The sequence below is a fragment of the Pholis gunnellus genome (genome assembly GCF_910591455.1).
Source record: "Pholis gunnellus genome assembly, chromosome: 20".
In the NCBI taxonomy this organism is placed as follows: domain Eukaryota; kingdom Metazoa; phylum Chordata; class Actinopteri; order Perciformes; family Pholidae; genus Pholis; species Pholis gunnellus.
Window position 1 is genome coordinate 8042344 of NC_136547.1, and position 17248 is coordinate 8059591.

Sequence of the window (17248 nt, forward strand, 5' to 3'; positions counted from 1 at the left end):
ACAAGGCAGAGCTTTGTTGTGTCCTCTTGTCCCTTCTCATGGCACAGTGTTTAAAAAGGATGGGAGGTACAGCAGCTCTACTTCTGGCTAAAGACAGCAGCCAGGACTGAACATTAAGCTTCACTATGGAGAGGCTTACATTTTTACTTTGGCTTTTAGAATAAAGCAACCAAGACCCCGGAGCCACTTTACAACTATCTCAAAGGAACAATGGAGGACGCAGACGATGACATAGCTGTTGTCGGTGTTGGATGCAACTTTCCTGGAGGTATGATGCAAGCATTTTGAATTTCTAAATGTTTTTTTCCAGTTGTCTTAAGGTGAATTATAGGTGTTGTGGTCTGTTTTATTTTAGGCGAAGGGTTGGACAACTTCTGGAGGGTCTTGTTGGAGGGAAAGAACTGTGTTGTAGATATTCCAGCAGAGAGATTTGACACCACTTTCTGGTACGATGTCGATGATAGCAAACCCGGAAAGACACAGACAACCAAAGCAGCTCTTATAGAAGGGTAAGCATCGTCTTTTTAAGTTTGAGTGTTAAGAATTCGATTGCGAATTGTTTGAATTGTGATGGATATGCTTTTTTTTATTTTTTTATATTTCAGCTTTAATGAGTTTGATCACAAGTTTTTTGGCATTACTGAAGCAGAGGCTGAATTCATGGACCCTCAGCAGAAACTCCTTCTGCAGTGCACATACAGGGCATTAGAAGACGCGGGAATGGCTATGGAAACCATCAGTGGAAGCAGAACTGGAGTTTACATAGGTGACCACTATCACCTATTATATTTTTAACACTAGAACCGCCAGGCGTCACTGTATACCCCCGTTAGAATGCACTGATTCTCAAGGTACAAGGTTCAGTTATTTATTGTTATTGTTATCTTCCCTTTTTGCTACTCAGAACAACATTCACAATCAACCCAGGACGCAACGCTCAGTCCTGAAACCATTGTATTCAAGTCTAATGCTTGATGTGCATCCATGAATGTCTCTTGTCCATAGTCCTATGATTTATAATGCAACTTTTTAACAATAGGGGTGCTAAATAGCATACTTTTAGGAAAAGTCACACACTTTTTATTGAAACAAAGTCCAAAAGTTTAAATCGGAAAACACAGGCGATGGCGGTTCTAGTGGTAAAGCAAGCACAATTTCAAAATATACAATTTGTGATTTACTCTGCTTTTATAATAATGTTGCAGGTCTGATGAACAGGGATTACGAGCTACTTCGAAGCAACAGTCCTACAACGATAACCCACTACAATGGCACTGGGACGGCCATGAGTGTGGCAGCCAATAGACTATCCTTCACCTTCAACCTCACCGGCCCTTCTCTTGCTATTGACAGTGCCTGTTCGTCATCTTTGGTGGCTCTACATTTAGCCTGCCAGGCTATAAAGCAAGGTATTTAGTTTCCTTTTCCCTTACAAATGTCATGCCTGAGGGCAAGACAATCAATATTTAAATGTTCCATATTTCTTTTTCGACTAGGAGACTGTGAGATGGCTCTTTGTGGAGGTGTCAGTTGTATAATAGAGCCCAGAGTGTTTGTTGCTCTGAGCAAGGCCAAGATGATCTCACCTGAAGGGACCAGCAAACCTTTCTCCAGCAGAGCAGATGGCTATGGTAGAGGAGAGGGCTGCGGGGTCGTTCTCCTGAAGCCGCTGAAAAATGTAAGAAAGCATTGTGTATATTTTATAGTCATTACACGCCATTAATAAACTGCAAACAATACTGGATTGCATGCTAATAGTGTGACTTTCTATACAAAGGCGATGAAAGACTGCAACAAAATATGGGGTATCGTCAGCAAAACAGCGGTCAACCAAGATGGACACTCAGTCACTCCAATCACCAAACCCTCCATGACTCAGCAACAGGAGCTTCTGCAAAGACTCTACTCAGAGTCTGACCTTGCAAATGTCCAGTACATAGAGGCCCATGGGACTGGAACACCAGTTGGAGATCCGATAGAGGCAGGAAGCATTTCAAACGTCATCGCTAAATCCAGACCTCCTGGTTCAGAGACATTGCGTATCGGCTCTGTGAAGGGCAACATTGGACACACAGAATCTGCTGCAGGTGTGGCCGGACTCATTAAGGTTCTCCTAATGATGAAACATGAGACACTTGTTCCCTCTGTTTTCTACTCAGAAGACAATGCCAGTGTAGATGTAAAAGCTCTCAGTATATGTATTCCGGTTAAAGCTGAAAGATGGGAGACCAAGGGGTCAATAGGAAGGGTAGCTGGGATCAACAGCTTTGGCTTTGGAGGCACGAATGCACATGTGATTATAAGAGAGTACATAAAGACCACTGAACCCACTCAGATCCCCAAAAGCTGTCCAAAACTCTTTGTAATATCTGCAGCCTGTGAGAAATCGTTTATCCTGTCCATCACTGACATCCACCAGAGGCTTTGCCGCAGTCAATCAGTTGATTTACAGGCACTGTCATACACTTCAGCATGTGGAAGGAGTCATTCTAGACACAAATATAGGAAGGCCTTCCCAACATCTTCCCTCTCAGATATAGAACAACAGCTAACATCTGCATTGAAAACAAATGTTGACTCAATAAGGTCTGACATCCAGGTGGTCTTTGTGTTTTGTGGAAATGGGGTTGCTTACAGGGGTATGTGCAAGCAGCTCCTGAGAGATGTTCCTATTTTCAGAGACAAGGTCAGAGCAGTTGAGAATCTCTTTCAGAGTCACAAAAGCATCAGCATCAGCCAGTGGCTTGCTGGTGAATACGATAATGACGTTTTCAGCAAGCCAGATGTTGTCCAGCCTCTTCTTTTTGCGATTCAGGTTGGCATTGCCGCTCTCTTAAAACACTGGGGTGTCACACCGGATGCCGTGCTTGGGCACTCTGTCGGTGAGGTTGCTGCCGCTCACTGTTCTGGACTCTTGTCTCTCGAGGACGCCGTGAAAGTGGTGTACCACCGCAGTACTCTTCAGAGTAAGGTCACAGGGGGGAAAATGCTTGTTGTTGGTAATGTAGCAGTTGATAAGGTATTAAAATTCCTTCCAGAGTTTTCTGGGAAAATTTGTGTTGCAGCGTTCAACAGCCCCCAGTCCTGCACTCTGTCAGGGGATGCAGATGCTATAGACATCCTTCATCAGAGGCTGAAGATGTTTACGGAAGAAAATCTCTTCCTCCATGAGTTGGATGTGCCAGCAGCATACCATAGCCATATGATGGATCCTATACTTGATGAAATTGAGAAAAGTATTGAGCCCTTTGATGCCAACAACAAAGAGTGCAAACTCTTTTCAACGGTGACTGGAGACAGTTGTTCAGATGATGACTTTAGGACAGGCAGCTACTGGGCAAGGAACATTCGAGAGCCTGTCTTATTTGAGCAAACACTGCGTGCTGCCACCAAAGACAAGCAATCAAAGGCAAATGTGGTCTTTGTGGAGATTGGACCTCGTAGGGCTCTCCAAAGAAACATACATGAAACTTTGGGGAAAAACACCATAGTTCTTTCCTCTGTCCAGCCAGAGAAAGATTACGACACAATCGTGTCTACCGTGGGAAACCTATTTGAACTGGGCATCAGTGTGGACTGGCGTCAGCTCTACAGGGGTTGTGAGACGTTGCCCACAGTTCTTCCAGTCTATCAGTTTGTCAACACGAAGAAAGAATTGAATTTTGAAGCTTTGAGAAAAGGTGGTAACTCATCTGCCTTTCCCCCCCATAAGCTCATATCCCAAACAAAGCAGGATAACAAAGAGTACATGTGCAACCTCTCATTAGAGACTGCCCCGTATCTTTGGGAGCATAACAATAATGGTGTTTCCATTGTGCCAGGCGCGTTCTATGTTGAGCTAGCTTATGCCTCAGTGATGGCAAGTTTAAGGCCCAGGAGACCGGTTTCTCAGCTCCAGCTCAGTGTAAGATTTGAGAGTCTGTTTACACTTAGCTCAAACTGTGATCAGTTGAAAGTGACACTGGAGCATGCAGAGAATGCAGGTTCATTTAAAATACAGTCTTCTGTCGCAACACATACCTCCGGCACATACAGGTGTGCAGATGGCCAACCGCTGTTAGAAGAACCAACTATTTGTCTTGACATGATCTCCCAAAGGTGCAAATTGGTTATGAAGAGAAAAGAGATTTATTCAATTCTTTCTCTTGCAGGATTTGAATATGGAGCTGTCTTCAAACAGCTTAGTGACGTGCATTTTGGAGTTGAATTCAAGGAAGCTGTGACAGCAATTCAGGTCCCTGGTGAACTTCTACCACACCTTCATGAGTATTTCATTAACCCTGTGTTATTGGACTATTTCTTGCAAATGACCGCTGTGGTAGCTATTGGACGGTTAACAGCAAAGCAGGGATTCCCCTCAGCTATCGGTAGTGTAGCCATATCAGGACCACTACAAGAAGAAATGGTCATGTATTTACGAGCCACTCAAGAGACTCCAGACTTCTTGGATGTGTGTGGTAGCTTTTCCACCCCAGAGGGTCATGTACTGGTGGAACTTAAGGGGGTGAGGATCTCATTTTTGGGCAATTGCTCGAGTGCTCTTCAGTCACGGTTCTTCCACAATGAAATAACTGCAATTCCTGACACAAGAGACTTGCAAAATCGCAAAATCAAAGCAATAGTTTTTGAAGACAAACTTGGCGTAGCTAAAGGGCTGAAGCCATACCTACACCCAGAGTCAGCACTTGTGGAGAGCAGAGAGCATTGGATGGCAGACCAAGTTCGAAATTTAGTGTTCGATACACTAACCACCAACGCTGATATAGGAAATGTTCTCTTCATCTGGGGTGTAGAGGACCTCAGTCACTTGTCATCTGAGAAGATGCTTGACTGCTTGGTGAATTGCTGCGAGCTGTTTCGCCAGACTGTTTTAGCCTTAAAAGAGAGCAAACGCTCTTGCACTGTCCACGTCATTACCTATAGATCAACAGAAATGAGTGTGGACCATGTCAGTCCTGGTTTTGTACTGTCTGGTATGACAAGGGCTTGTGCAGCAGAGATGGCGGGTCTCTCTTTTCAACTGATTGACCTTGCTTCTGTGACCAGTGAAGACATTGAAACGCTTGTTTGTGTGATAAACACCTGCAAAGAACAAGAGGTTGTGATCAGCAAAGGCCAAGCATTGACAACAAAAATAGCACGGACGCCCATGAGGGACGGGGCTTTATGTGAAGGTGACATGCACTCAGTAAATGTGAGTGACTTTGTTCTACAGACAACTGATCCCTACAGAATGGCTCACTTGTCTGCCATCCCGTACGAGACAAATGCAAATCCTATCCAAGAGAGGTCAGTTGAGGTTCAGCTAACCAATGTATGCGTGCATTCATCTGATTACTTTCCCGTCACCACATCGCATTTGAAGTTTGGAAAGACGATGTATTGGAACAAGCACACGTTGCAGAATCACAAGCTTCTCGCTTTAGATTTTAGCGGCATTGTCACAGCTGTTGGGAAAGATGTTCACAGTCTAAGAGTGGGAGATCATATTGCTTCATGTTATCCAGTTGCCGCCACTGCAAAGATTATGATTCCCGAAGCTGTGTGCTACAGCACGAAGAGACTCCCGTTTCTGAAAGAGTCCCCGTGTGTGTCTTACTTCATACTCGCATGGGAGATCCTGCAGAAAATGTTGTTTACGGTAAAACAACAACACAGGAAGCTGACCATCATCTCCTCCAACTCAGCCTCTGCTTTGATAAAAGTTTTGGCCCTGACGGCAAACAGGTCCGGCTGGAATGTTTCCTCTCTGTCACATTTCAGAGGAGAATCTCTGCATTTTGATCAGAGACATGCATTTGTTTTTCTGCCCCCGTTCGATCACTCTTGGCAAGAGATGCATGATGGCGGAAGTCATGACAGACACATTATTTTTGTTAACAGCAATCACATGTCATCCTCCTTCTCCGCAAACATGTTTGCACTAAAGAGTGAACACATCCACGTTCATAAACTTGATGTGGCTAATGTTCTCCAGAGAGCCAGTCTGCACGTGCAAAACAGGGACATCTCTAATTGGCTATTGTCATTAGGCTTTGATACGGTATCTCTACCTTTGAAAAGAGAGACTTTTCAATTATCTAGCATAAAAGAGTCTCAGAATGATGCAGATGCTGAGTCTTACTTCACAACAAAGACGGTGCAGCAAGTTCTTCTAGATCATGGAGAGCCTGATTGTCAAATGTCAGATATCCCTTTGCTTACAGGGTCTGGACAACTCTTTAAACAAAGTTGTGTTTATATTGTCACTGGAGGTCTCTCAGGTTTGGGATTTGAGACAGTACAGTTCATTGCCTATAATGGGGGAGGTTGTATTGCAACACTGTCCAGAAGTACTCTGACTGATGAAATACAGTTTGAAATGGAACTCCTCCAGAGAAGATATGGAGTGACAATCATGAATGTCAAATGTGACGTTTCTGTGTCGATACAGGTCGTGGACGCGATCTCAAATATCGAACAAAGATTCTCCTTGTGTCCAATCAAAGGAGTGTTTCACAGTGCTGCAGTACTACATGATGCGTTGATCGAAAACCTTGATGAGGCCCTCTTCAGAAAGGTGCTGCAGCCTAAAGTGAGTGGGGCTCTAAACCTTCACTATGCAACACTTCACAACAAACTGGATTTCTTTGTGTGCTACTCCTCCATCTCCTCATTCATTGGCAATGCCTCACAATGTAACTACGCGGCAGCCAATTCTTTCCTCGACACATTCTGTCATTACAGGAGAAACCTTGGACTTGCTGGACAGTCCATCAACTGGGGTCCTTTGAACCTCGGCCTCTTGTTGAACAAAGACCATTTCCAAAAGTTCCTGGAGGCAAAAGGAATGATGACAATGGATGTGTGTGACATCCAAGAGGCACTTGAAAAGTGTCTTCTGATGAACAGACCGCAACAAGTCATATGCAAGTTCAACTTCAAAAATCTTCACATTCATGTTCTTTCACAAAATGCGTCTCTCAGAGAGCGTCTGTCAGCGCTGGTGGAAATGGAGCTAAAAGATGAACTAAGTAATGAACCCAGGATTCAGCATTTATCTTCCACACATGAAAGTGTGAGAACTATTGTCAGTGACATCAGCAACGTTAGCGTGGATGAGCTGGACGATGACTCAGCTCTGTGTGCACTGGGTATTGACTCGATGTTGGCCATGACACTGCAGAATAAGATTTTCCAAGAGACAGGCGTAAATGTACCTTTGGTTAAGATATTGGACCCCAACAGCACACTGGCCACTTTGGCAGCTATTGTAAAGAATAATGGATAGTTTCAATGGACCGCATCAAATAATACTTTGAGACGGCACTCACTGCTGTGGTCTTGTTCTCAGTCAGAAATGATTTGGAGTAGGCTTGTTTGTACTAATCTATTACAGTATTTTAGAGTTAGTAAGTATGTTTTATAGTTGATTTTTCTGACATCTTGGCTAGGTCACAATTGTTGAATATAACTCAGTACTGATTTCTATTGTAGTGTTTATATATTTATGTTGCTGAAAAGTTTTCTGTGGAAGATCTGTACAATAAATGAAAACATGAGATTGGAATGAAACAAAAGAATTGGTGTTATTTATTTGTAACATATTTAACATTTGTGATCACTCAAGTATAGCTGATTTTTGGAAGTGTAAACTAACAAAATAGACCTTCATGATTCAATTTGGAGCCGTACCTTGCCAGTTTAATGAAATTGCAATTAAGTAATCTGCATGAAATATTTGTAAATTAATAAACCAACCTTATCAAGTGCATGGATTAATTGGCAGCTTGTTTTATTGTGTCATGAAGAGGCAACAAATAAAAACAATTAAATTAATTAGTATCACATTTCTTTTACTTCAGCGATGGTCATAAAATTGTTCTTTAATGTCAAACATGTTTTACATTAGTTGCAACATTAAATATCTATAGTGTCAAAACTCCTTAGAATAGTGGTAGTCATAAATTCTAGACTTTCTCTGATAGAAAGAATTGCTTAATCGTACATAATAAATTAATGTATCTCTTTCCTTTTATTTACATGTTTGTCCTTGTGGTGGCAATGTCCTTGTCTGCACATGTGATAAATTAGTGGTTCAATCAGCAAAAGACTCAGTAATCACACATGACCCCAATGGAACATTTCTGCGACAAGCCAGAATACTATCAAATGATTTGTTCCATCAACATCATAAAAATGATAATCAGAATCAATGAGCTAGCAGTGATAACAACTGGCCATGACCTATGAGAGATGAGTGAATGTAAAACCAGCAGATAAAAATAAGTTGACGTTGGAACAAACCCTGTGACAGATTACAAAAATTACAGACGAGCATTACAGATAGATGAAAATTAAGAAAATAATAAGAATGTATTTACATTACCATTTATACTTAAATTCACATTTCTTCACATAAATTATTCACGATTAAATCGTTACTTATCAACAATAATTATGTATTTAATTGTAATGCTGACAGTTTCATATTTACATTATGAATATATCACTAAACAGAATCAGTAAAACTGACACAAAACATCAATTTAAAAAAACAATGTGAGTAAAATAACGGTAGTGTTATAACAATGTAAAAACATTTCAAACTATAATACCAAAATGAACAAAGACAATAACCACATCCAAAAATGTACAAAACAAGACAACAAAATAGGCAAAATATAGTATGACCATGTGGCATTACCACAAGAATGCTGTTGTATTGCATTGGCTATCGTAAGCCTTATATTGTTAAAGCCTTAAGCCCTATCTGCTTCTTTTTTAATTTTTACAATCTGGTAGAAACATCACCTACGCCTTTAACAGGAGGAGGCTCTTGGTTTTCACTTTCACCGTCACCTTTTTCACTCAGTATAGCTACTATCGTTGATAGCGTGGCATTAGGATCCAACAGTTTTACCAAAGGCACATTCACACCTCTCTCCTGAAAGATAAGATTCTGCAGAGTCATGGCCTGCATAGAGTCAATGCCTAAAGATAAAAGAGGTGATTCATCTTTCAGCTCACTTTTATCCATGCCGATGGTCTCACAGAGCAGAGAGACGACATAATCTTTAGGTGAGACGGATTCAGATTGTGCAGTTTGAGAGTCTTTCTCTTTGGATTTTTGGAAAGCCTCATCTACCAATGCGGTGAGACGCAAGGTCAAGGCTGCATTTTGAGATAGGATGTTGTACCTGATGTTTCTGAAGTGAAACCTGCAAACAGCCTGTTGGGGTCGATTGAGCACAAGGCATTGCTCCAGACTTTTATGAATCTCAGCCACATCCAACACCATCATCCCCTTTGCCTCCAGAAACCGCTGGAAATGTTCCTTGTTCAAGAGGAGGCCGAGGTTTAGAGCTCCCCAGTTGATAGACTGTCCAGGCAGCCCGAGTTTGCGCCGGTACTGGCAGAACAGGTCGAGGAATGTGTTGGCTGCTGCATAGTTTGTCTGTGATGCATTTCCCAGAAAAGCTGAGATTGAAGAGTAACACACAAAGTAATCCAATTGACAGTGCTTTGTTGCATGGTGCAAATTCAGTGCACCGTTTACTTTGGGTTTGAGAACTTTCTCGTAAAGAGATCTGTTAAGGGTCTCAATCAGGCCATCATGTAGGACAACTGCACTGTGAAACACTCCTCTGATTGGACAACCAGGGAATTTTTGGCCGATGACGCTGATAGCCTTGTGCACACTCTCGGACACGGATATGTCACACTCCATGGCAGTGATGTGATTTCCACACTGTGTCTCCACATTGTGTATCTCTTGCTGCACATCTACTGTGGGTTTGCTCCTGGAGAGTACGACAATGTACTCACCCCCTCTTTGAGAGATGAACTTGACAGTCTCAAAGCCCAGACCAGAAAGACCACCTGCCACTATGTACACTGCTCTCTTTCGGAAAAGCTGTTTTTTTGTTGGCAACAATGGAATGTCAGATAGCGTACGGCTGACGACTTTTTCCAGAGCTACAACAGCCAGCTTCTTTGAGTTGAAGTATGACTGTGGTGTCTCTGAATTAAGGCTCTCAATGCTTTCAGATTTCACATTCTGAAAGGTAAAGCTTTCAAGAGCAAATTTCCTGCTCAAGTTCAAGGATTTCAGCCATTGATAAATGTGTGGCCTCTGTGCACTCAAGGATCCTTTTTGCAAAATGACCGGCATCTGAATTGTCTGCACGTGAACACTTTCCTTTACACTTTGGAAAATGTCCTGAGCAAGCGAACACTGCATCTGAGATTCACAGATGAAGACAACATGTTGGACACCTGGGAAGTTAGAAATGTTTGCAATCAGAGATTCATCAAATGGAGGCAGCACGACAAACACATCCATTTGACTGACATCTACAAAAGAGCCATTAGACTGTGTGCCAACAATCACATTCCAACCGGACTTGTAAGAAGCGAGTGCCAAGACTTTCACAAGAGCAGAATCAGGCACAGATGATATGATTCCTAGATTGTGTTTGGCTCTGGGCAACGCTCTATGCAAGATCTCCCATGCTAACACAAAGTAGGAAACACAGGGTGTTTTTTGGAGGAATGGGAACCGCTTGGTGCTGTAGCACACATCCTCTGGAACTCTTACCTTGCTGGTTGCCACCACAGGGTAACAAGAAGCAATGTGGTCTCCCACTTTCAATTTCCTGACATCTTTCCCAACTGCTGTAATAGTACCACTGAAATCAAGAGCCAGTAGCTTGTGTTTCTGAGATGAGTGTTTGTTCCAGTACAGTGTCTGTCCAAATTTGAGATGTGAAGCACTGACAGGGAAGTAATCAGACGAATGAACACATATCTTATTGGGCCGAATTTCAACTGATGTACCCCTGATTGGCTGGGCCTCCTCCTCAAAGACAATGGCACTCAGTTGAGTCATCGTATGTGCTTCCGTTGTCTGAAGGATGCAGGGCTCAGACATCATAGAGGTAAAACTGCCCTCTGAACTGTCAATGATCTCAGGTGGAGTACGGACAATGGAAGGTTTCAGAATCAGCCCATCTTTTACCACTAACTCTGGATACTTGCTGCAAGGATGCGATCTTAGGACCTCAGCCAGAGCTGCAATGTCCTTAGCGGAGATAGTGCTTATATCGATCAGCTGAAATGAAAGATCTGGTATCTCTGCAGCAAATGATCTCGTCATGCCAGCAAGAGCAAAACCCGGACTCATGTGGTCTACTGTGATGTCAGAGGAACAGTAGGTAACTGCTCTGATGGAGTTTGGGAAGGAAATCCGCTTTAGCTCAAGGACTATTTGGCGGAATGTCTCACAGCAGCTCGCACAATTCTGCAGGACAACTTCAGCTGCCAATGAGGTGAGGTCTTCTTTGCCCCACAGAAATAAGACCTCATCAAAGTTTTTCTCAATATCCGTGATATTAAGATTTTCCAAAAGAGAAGGAAACCCATGGCTCAAGATATCTTTTGCATGTGTGAAGGAAACATATCTAGACCTCGAGTCCAAAAATTGCTCTAGGCCTTTAGAGATCCCTAAACGGTCACAGAAGACCAAGGCCTTAGGAGGAGGAACAGATGTGATGTCTTCAGGGATAACTGTAAAGGCGTTGTGGTAGAAATACTCCTCAACCACATGAGAGCGACTGCCAAGGTATTTGATTATCACATGCTTCAGTTCAACCAGCACTCTCCCTTCTTTATCTGCAAAGCAACCACAAATCTCAAAGTGATCTAAGCCAACGTCAATTGCTCTCAGATAGACAATCATCTCCTCTTGCAAGGGTTCAAACACTGTCAAACTTCCTATTTTGCTAGGAAATCCTGGTCTACCAGCAAAAATGTGCTCCACTGTCACTGGGAGAAGCTGCATGAGAAAATCCAGCACAACTGGATGAATGCAGTAGTCATGTAACTGAGACTGCAGTTCCTTTGGAACTGTGACTTTTGCAAAAGCCTCCTTGAGATCTTCTCCATAGTGCACATCCCCCTTATTCTGGAAGACATCTCCATACTGAAAGCCTCCTTGGGAGAGATACCCATAGAACTCCTTACAGCTCACTACAGATTTGCATCTTTTGTAGATGGAGCTTAGTGAAATGCAACGCTCCTCAATCAGCCTCTCTTTCTTTGAAACCACTGTGCCCGATGCATACATTGCAGATGGTGAGAGTACCATGAACCTAGTTTCCGTCTCTGTTTGTTCTAGTTGCACCTTCATTTCTGGTGAATTCTGGCTTAAAACAAATGGACTGTGAAAACTGACACTGACCTGCAGTGAGCTGAGTGGTACTTTTGGTTTGGCACTGGCCATGAATGCGGCTAAACCCAACTCAGCATAGAAGGCACCAGGGATGATGGGTATGGAGTTGTGCTTGTGCTCTTTCAGGTAGAAAGAAGAGTCAGACAGCAGATCACAGCTAAAGACATTGCTTTCACTTCCTGTCTGACAGAGCACAGGATGATTACTTGCTGTGTTTTTCTGTGCTGCTCCAATGATAACATCTCTGTCTGAGCAGTCAAACTGGTATTTAGGAATAGGCAGTGGCACTGTCTCGTATCCTTTGTAGAAGGTGTTCCAATTTAAGTGGACACCCAGTTCAAACAGCTTCGACATAACAGACTTTATCGTTTCATGATCTTTCTCTGGCTGCACAGAGGCAAGAACGGCTGTGTCATTACCCAGAGATTCCATGATGTTTCTCTGTAGTGCCCTTCTTGGCCCTATCTCCACAAACACTGTATTCTTCTTTCCTTTGGTTGCTGAAATCACTGCTTGCTCAAAAGCTACTAGCTCACGAATGTTTCTAGCCCAGTATTTCCCAGTGCAGAAATCTCCCTGCTGGACTTCCTTGCCTGTCACTGTTGAGAACAACTCTGTGTCCAGATCATTCACCTGTAAGGTGCCAATTGTCTCCTCAATTTCTGGCAGAATGGGGTCCATCAAGTGGCTGTGGTAAGCAGCTGTGACATCCAGTATACGAAGGAACAGATTCTGACTGTTGGCTGAGGTGCTTAGCTCCTTATAAAGGCTCTCAATTGCATCTGCATCCCCTGAGAGGGTACAGGACTGTGAACTGTTGAACGCAGCAAGGCAAATTCTGCCAGAGTAACAAGGGAGAAGAGCAGTTACCTCTGACACAGCCATGTTGCTGATCACAAGCATCTTCCCCCCAGGGACTTTGCTCTGGAGAATGCTGCGGAAATAGATGACTTTTACCGCATCATCAAGAGACAGGAGGCCAGAACAGTGAGAGGCTGCAACCTCGCCAACAGAGTGTCCAAGTATTGCATCGGGCTTGACTCCCCAGTGACTGAGTAGGGTGGTAATGCCAACTTGGATAGCAAAGAGGAGTGGTTGGACAACATGTGGGCTGTTGAAGTCACTATCCTCAAACTCACTCTCAAGTGTGTCCAAGATGTCCAGCGCACTCCGTCTTTTGAAGAGTTTTGAAATCTCTTTGATCTTTCGTCTGAATATTGGCTCGTGTTTGAGTAGTTGTTTGCACATGCCATGGTAAGTGACGCCATTTCCGCAAAAGACAAACACTAACCTCGGATCTGCGTAGGACGGGCGAATGTTTTTGCCCACAGTGGCACTTAGCTTCTCTTTAAGATCGACTACAGATGAAACAACGATGGCCTTTCTGTATTTATGCTTTAGATGGCTTCTCCTACAAGCTGATGTGTACAACAGAGAATCTAGATCAACTATGCTATCTGCCTCTAGCTGTTTAATGGTGTCTTCTGTCATCAGAGTAAGAGATTTTTGTGAATTTGCCGACATGACAAAATACTTCTCCCGTTTCCCACTATTCTTTTGCTCAATGCATGACTGTTTGTACTGTTTGACAATGGCGTGTGCATTTGTACCCCCAAAGCCAAAGTTGTTAACTCCTGCAATTCTTGCACTGGAGGATTCCCACTTCTCTGCTTCCTTCGGAACTTTAATGTTCAGGGCTTTGGCATCTACACTGGCAGAGTCCTCAGAGTAGAAAACTGAGGGAACGATGGTCTCATGCTTCATCATTAGGAGAACCTTAATGAGTCCGGCCACGCCAGCAGCAGATTCTGTGTGTCCAATGTTGCTCTTCACAGAGCCGATACGTAGTGTCTCTGAACCAGGAGGTCGTGCTTTAGCGATGGCGTTTGAAATGCTTCCTGCCTCTGTTGGATCTCCAACTGGAGTTCCAGTCCCATGTGCCTCTATGTACCGGACATCTGCAATGTCAGAGTCTGAGTAGATTCTGCGCAGGAGTTCCTCTTGTTGTGTCATGGAGGGTTTGGTGATTGGAGTGACTGAGTGTCCATCTTGGTTGACCGCTGTTTTGCTGATGATACCCCAGATATTGTCACGGTCTTGTATAGCCTGTAAAGCAACAACAAGACTGAAATGGCTATGTATATATAAAAACATTGGAACTGGACATTATGCTATTTAGTTAGCGGAGAGACACAGGGCTAACAGGAACTAGTAAGTTGCTGATAAATACAACATTATGGGTACTGTTCCGACATTTCTTAGTTATGGGAAGTCAGAATCAGTTATTTATTGATCAAAAAATAAAAAATGGTTGCACTTTTACTCTGCATATTCTGACCTTTTTCAGCGGCTTGAGGAGAACGACCCCGCAGCCCTCTCCTCTTCCATAACCATCTGCTCTGTTGGAGAAAGGTTTGCTGGTTCCTTCAGGTGAGATCATCTTGGCCTTGCTGAGAGCTACAAACACTCTTGGCTCTATGATACAGTTGACTCCACCACAAACAGCCATATCACAATCACCTGATAAGATAAAAACACATTTCATTGTCTCGCATTACAAATATCTGAATGCACTTTTTTAAGCGTATCCTTCCTCCATTAAAACCACAATGGCGTTCCATTATAGTTACCTAACAGACTTTAGTTTAACACATTGCACAGACCTTGTTTAATGGCTTGACAGGCAAGATGAAGAGCGACGAGAGACGACGAGCAGGCGCAGTCTATGGACAGTGACGGCCCAGTGAAGTTGAAGATGTAGGAGACTCTGTTTGCTGCAATACTCATGGCGAGCCCTGTGCCGGTCCAGTGGTTGATCACACTTGGGTGCACGTGTGCAGCATTTGTCTCATAATCTCTGTTCATTAGCCCTATAATAAAATCAACATAAATACTGGTAAGAAAAGTGCACGTATGGATATTATTAAGAGAGTTAGATAATTCAAAGAACAGTAGTTGACTGGCAACATGTACCAAAAAACACTCCTGTCCTGGTCCCACTGGCCTTCTCCATAGGAATCCCAGCATTCTCCAACGCCCTGTAGACACACTGAAGGAGCTGCTTTTGTTGAGGGTCCATTTGTTCCACTTCACTGTCACTGATGCCAAAGAACTTGTGGTCGAATTCATTGAACCTGAAAAACATAAAATCAAATTTAGTGACTGAAAAATAGATCATTTTACAGTGTCGTTCTATTTATCTATTGTAATTTTTACCGATTTAGTGATCATGCGTTAGTTTTAAAGACCATATATTGAAGAGAAGATGGACGCACACGGAGCTCTGATCCTATTTTTTAACCAACATTTTGACCACACTTTCTCAAGACAAGTTCAATAAAGTGTCAGATACAGGTCTATATATGTGTATGTATACATCACACACCTGTTCACAATCAGTGGCATCATCAACAAGCTACAAGCGCACACCTGAGTTCATCACAATCACCAAACATTAGAACAAGCTAGGAGGATACATCTACATTTCTATTCATATATATTTTCTGTCAGAAAGAGACACTATAAAGTTTCTGTTAGTACGTGCTAAACATTTTCAGATGTCTCAATGACTCAGTTTAAAGAGGAACATTTAAAGTAAAGATACAAAGAAATGGACACACCTGTTTTCATTCACTCATTACAAAAAATAGTTCAGGGCCCAAGCTAAAGAATCAAACAATATAGAGACATACGTTTTGGTACAAACATTAAAATATAATTTACTCAATACGGAGCAAGTGTATAAGACTATCTGGACACACTTATTTACAAAACACATAAGTAGGCTGTTCTAAATAGGTCATAAAGTAAAGTTTAAACAGCATACCCGTCAAGGAGAGCAGCCTTGGCTGTGCGGGATTTACCCGGTTTGTTGTCATCAGGGTCATACCAGCTGGCTAAGTCAAATCTCTCTTTGGGAATTGGCACAGAACAGTTTCGTCCATCCACCAGAACTCTCCAGAAATTCTCAAGCCCTTCTCCTATTTGAAAAGAAACACACACACACATATATATATATATATATATATATATATATATATATATATATATATATATATATATGCCCACTGTCTGTATTAAGTATTTTATATTTTCATGACATCCCTGGGTATGCAAACTCAAAGTTAAAGGTAGAAATTGAATAAAATAAAATTACATTTTTGTTTTACCAGGGATCATTTGACCAGCCCCGATGTTTGTTAAGAGGTTATATGTGTCTAGTGAAAACATTTTTATCTGTTAATTTCAGAGCTGATCTAATAATGTGGAAATTATCTAGTTTGTCTCTAACTTTTCTCTGACCACTACAGGTATCTTAATATACGTTGTGGGAGAGGAATTCATCTTTAAATGGCAAATATGCGGATCAAATATTAAGAAACAAAAGAAAACAAGCCAAAACTAAACTATCCCAAATTCAAATGGCTTACCCCCTGGAAAATTGCATCCAATGCCCACCACAGCAATACTGTCTTCAGCTTCCTCCATTCTGACTGAACGTCACTGAGAATGAAAATCAAAAATCTTTTCTGAGGTCAACGTCTCTCTTTCTACGAGGCAACATCACATCCAGTAATAATGTGTTCAGCATTCTTTAAAACTGTGTAATTAGTCCCGCTGCGTCGTGCACCGGTGCATCCTTACATCCATTTCGTTTGCCTTTTCCCTCAGTGATGGTATCACTGCCGCCTGATTCTTATAGCCAGCTTCTTTTCTTTATGAAACATTAATGATTGATTGTGTTGGTGGCCATGGAGATGAAGGACTCCAGTGCACACATTTATGGCCTTGCAAATGATTAGACGCCGTTTAATGACTGAATAAATATGTTATCCCACGACGGGGTGACTCCGGGTCTTGTTTCATTGACGCTTATCGCAGTTATAACATAACTAGAAAATCAAACAATCACTCAAGGGAATTTTAAGTTTAAAAGGGGTAACGTTTTAAATCTAAATCTAATAATTTACCACAATTTAAGAACCATGATGAGTATTAACGAGGCAACATTGTTATCATTACCAATGCATTCATCAC

At 42.4% G+C, this 17248-nt stretch overlaps 2 protein-coding genes across 2 annotated transcripts; one reads left to right on the plus strand and one right to left on the minus strand.

The window, feature by feature from the left end:
• Positions 1-210: 210 nt before the first annotated feature.
• On the plus strand, positions 211-7270 carry pks1 (polyketide synthase 1; the record flags this gene model as incomplete). The annotated part of the gene is made up of 6 exons (XM_079181135.1): positions 211-268; positions 356-509; positions 606-766; positions 1206-1409; positions 1497-1678; positions 1778-7270. The coding sequence occupies 6 exons, from the start codon at positions 211-213 to the stop codon at positions 7268-7270; spliced, it is 6252 nt and encodes a 2083-aa protein (XP_079037261.1).
• Positions 7271-7753: 483 nt separating this feature from the next.
• Positions 7754-16699, minus strand: LOC306712268 (phthioceranic/hydroxyphthioceranic acid synthase-like; the record flags this gene model as incomplete). The annotated part of the gene is made up of 6 exons (XM_079181467.1): positions 7754-14317; positions 14550-14731; positions 14875-15081; positions 15185-15345; positions 16038-16191; positions 16642-16699. 6 exons carry the CDS (start codon positions 16697-16699, stop codon positions 8771-8773), a joined length of 6309 nt encoding a protein of 2102 aa, XP_079037593.1. The 3' UTR covers positions 7754-8770.
• Positions 16700-17248: the final 549 nt, after the last annotated feature.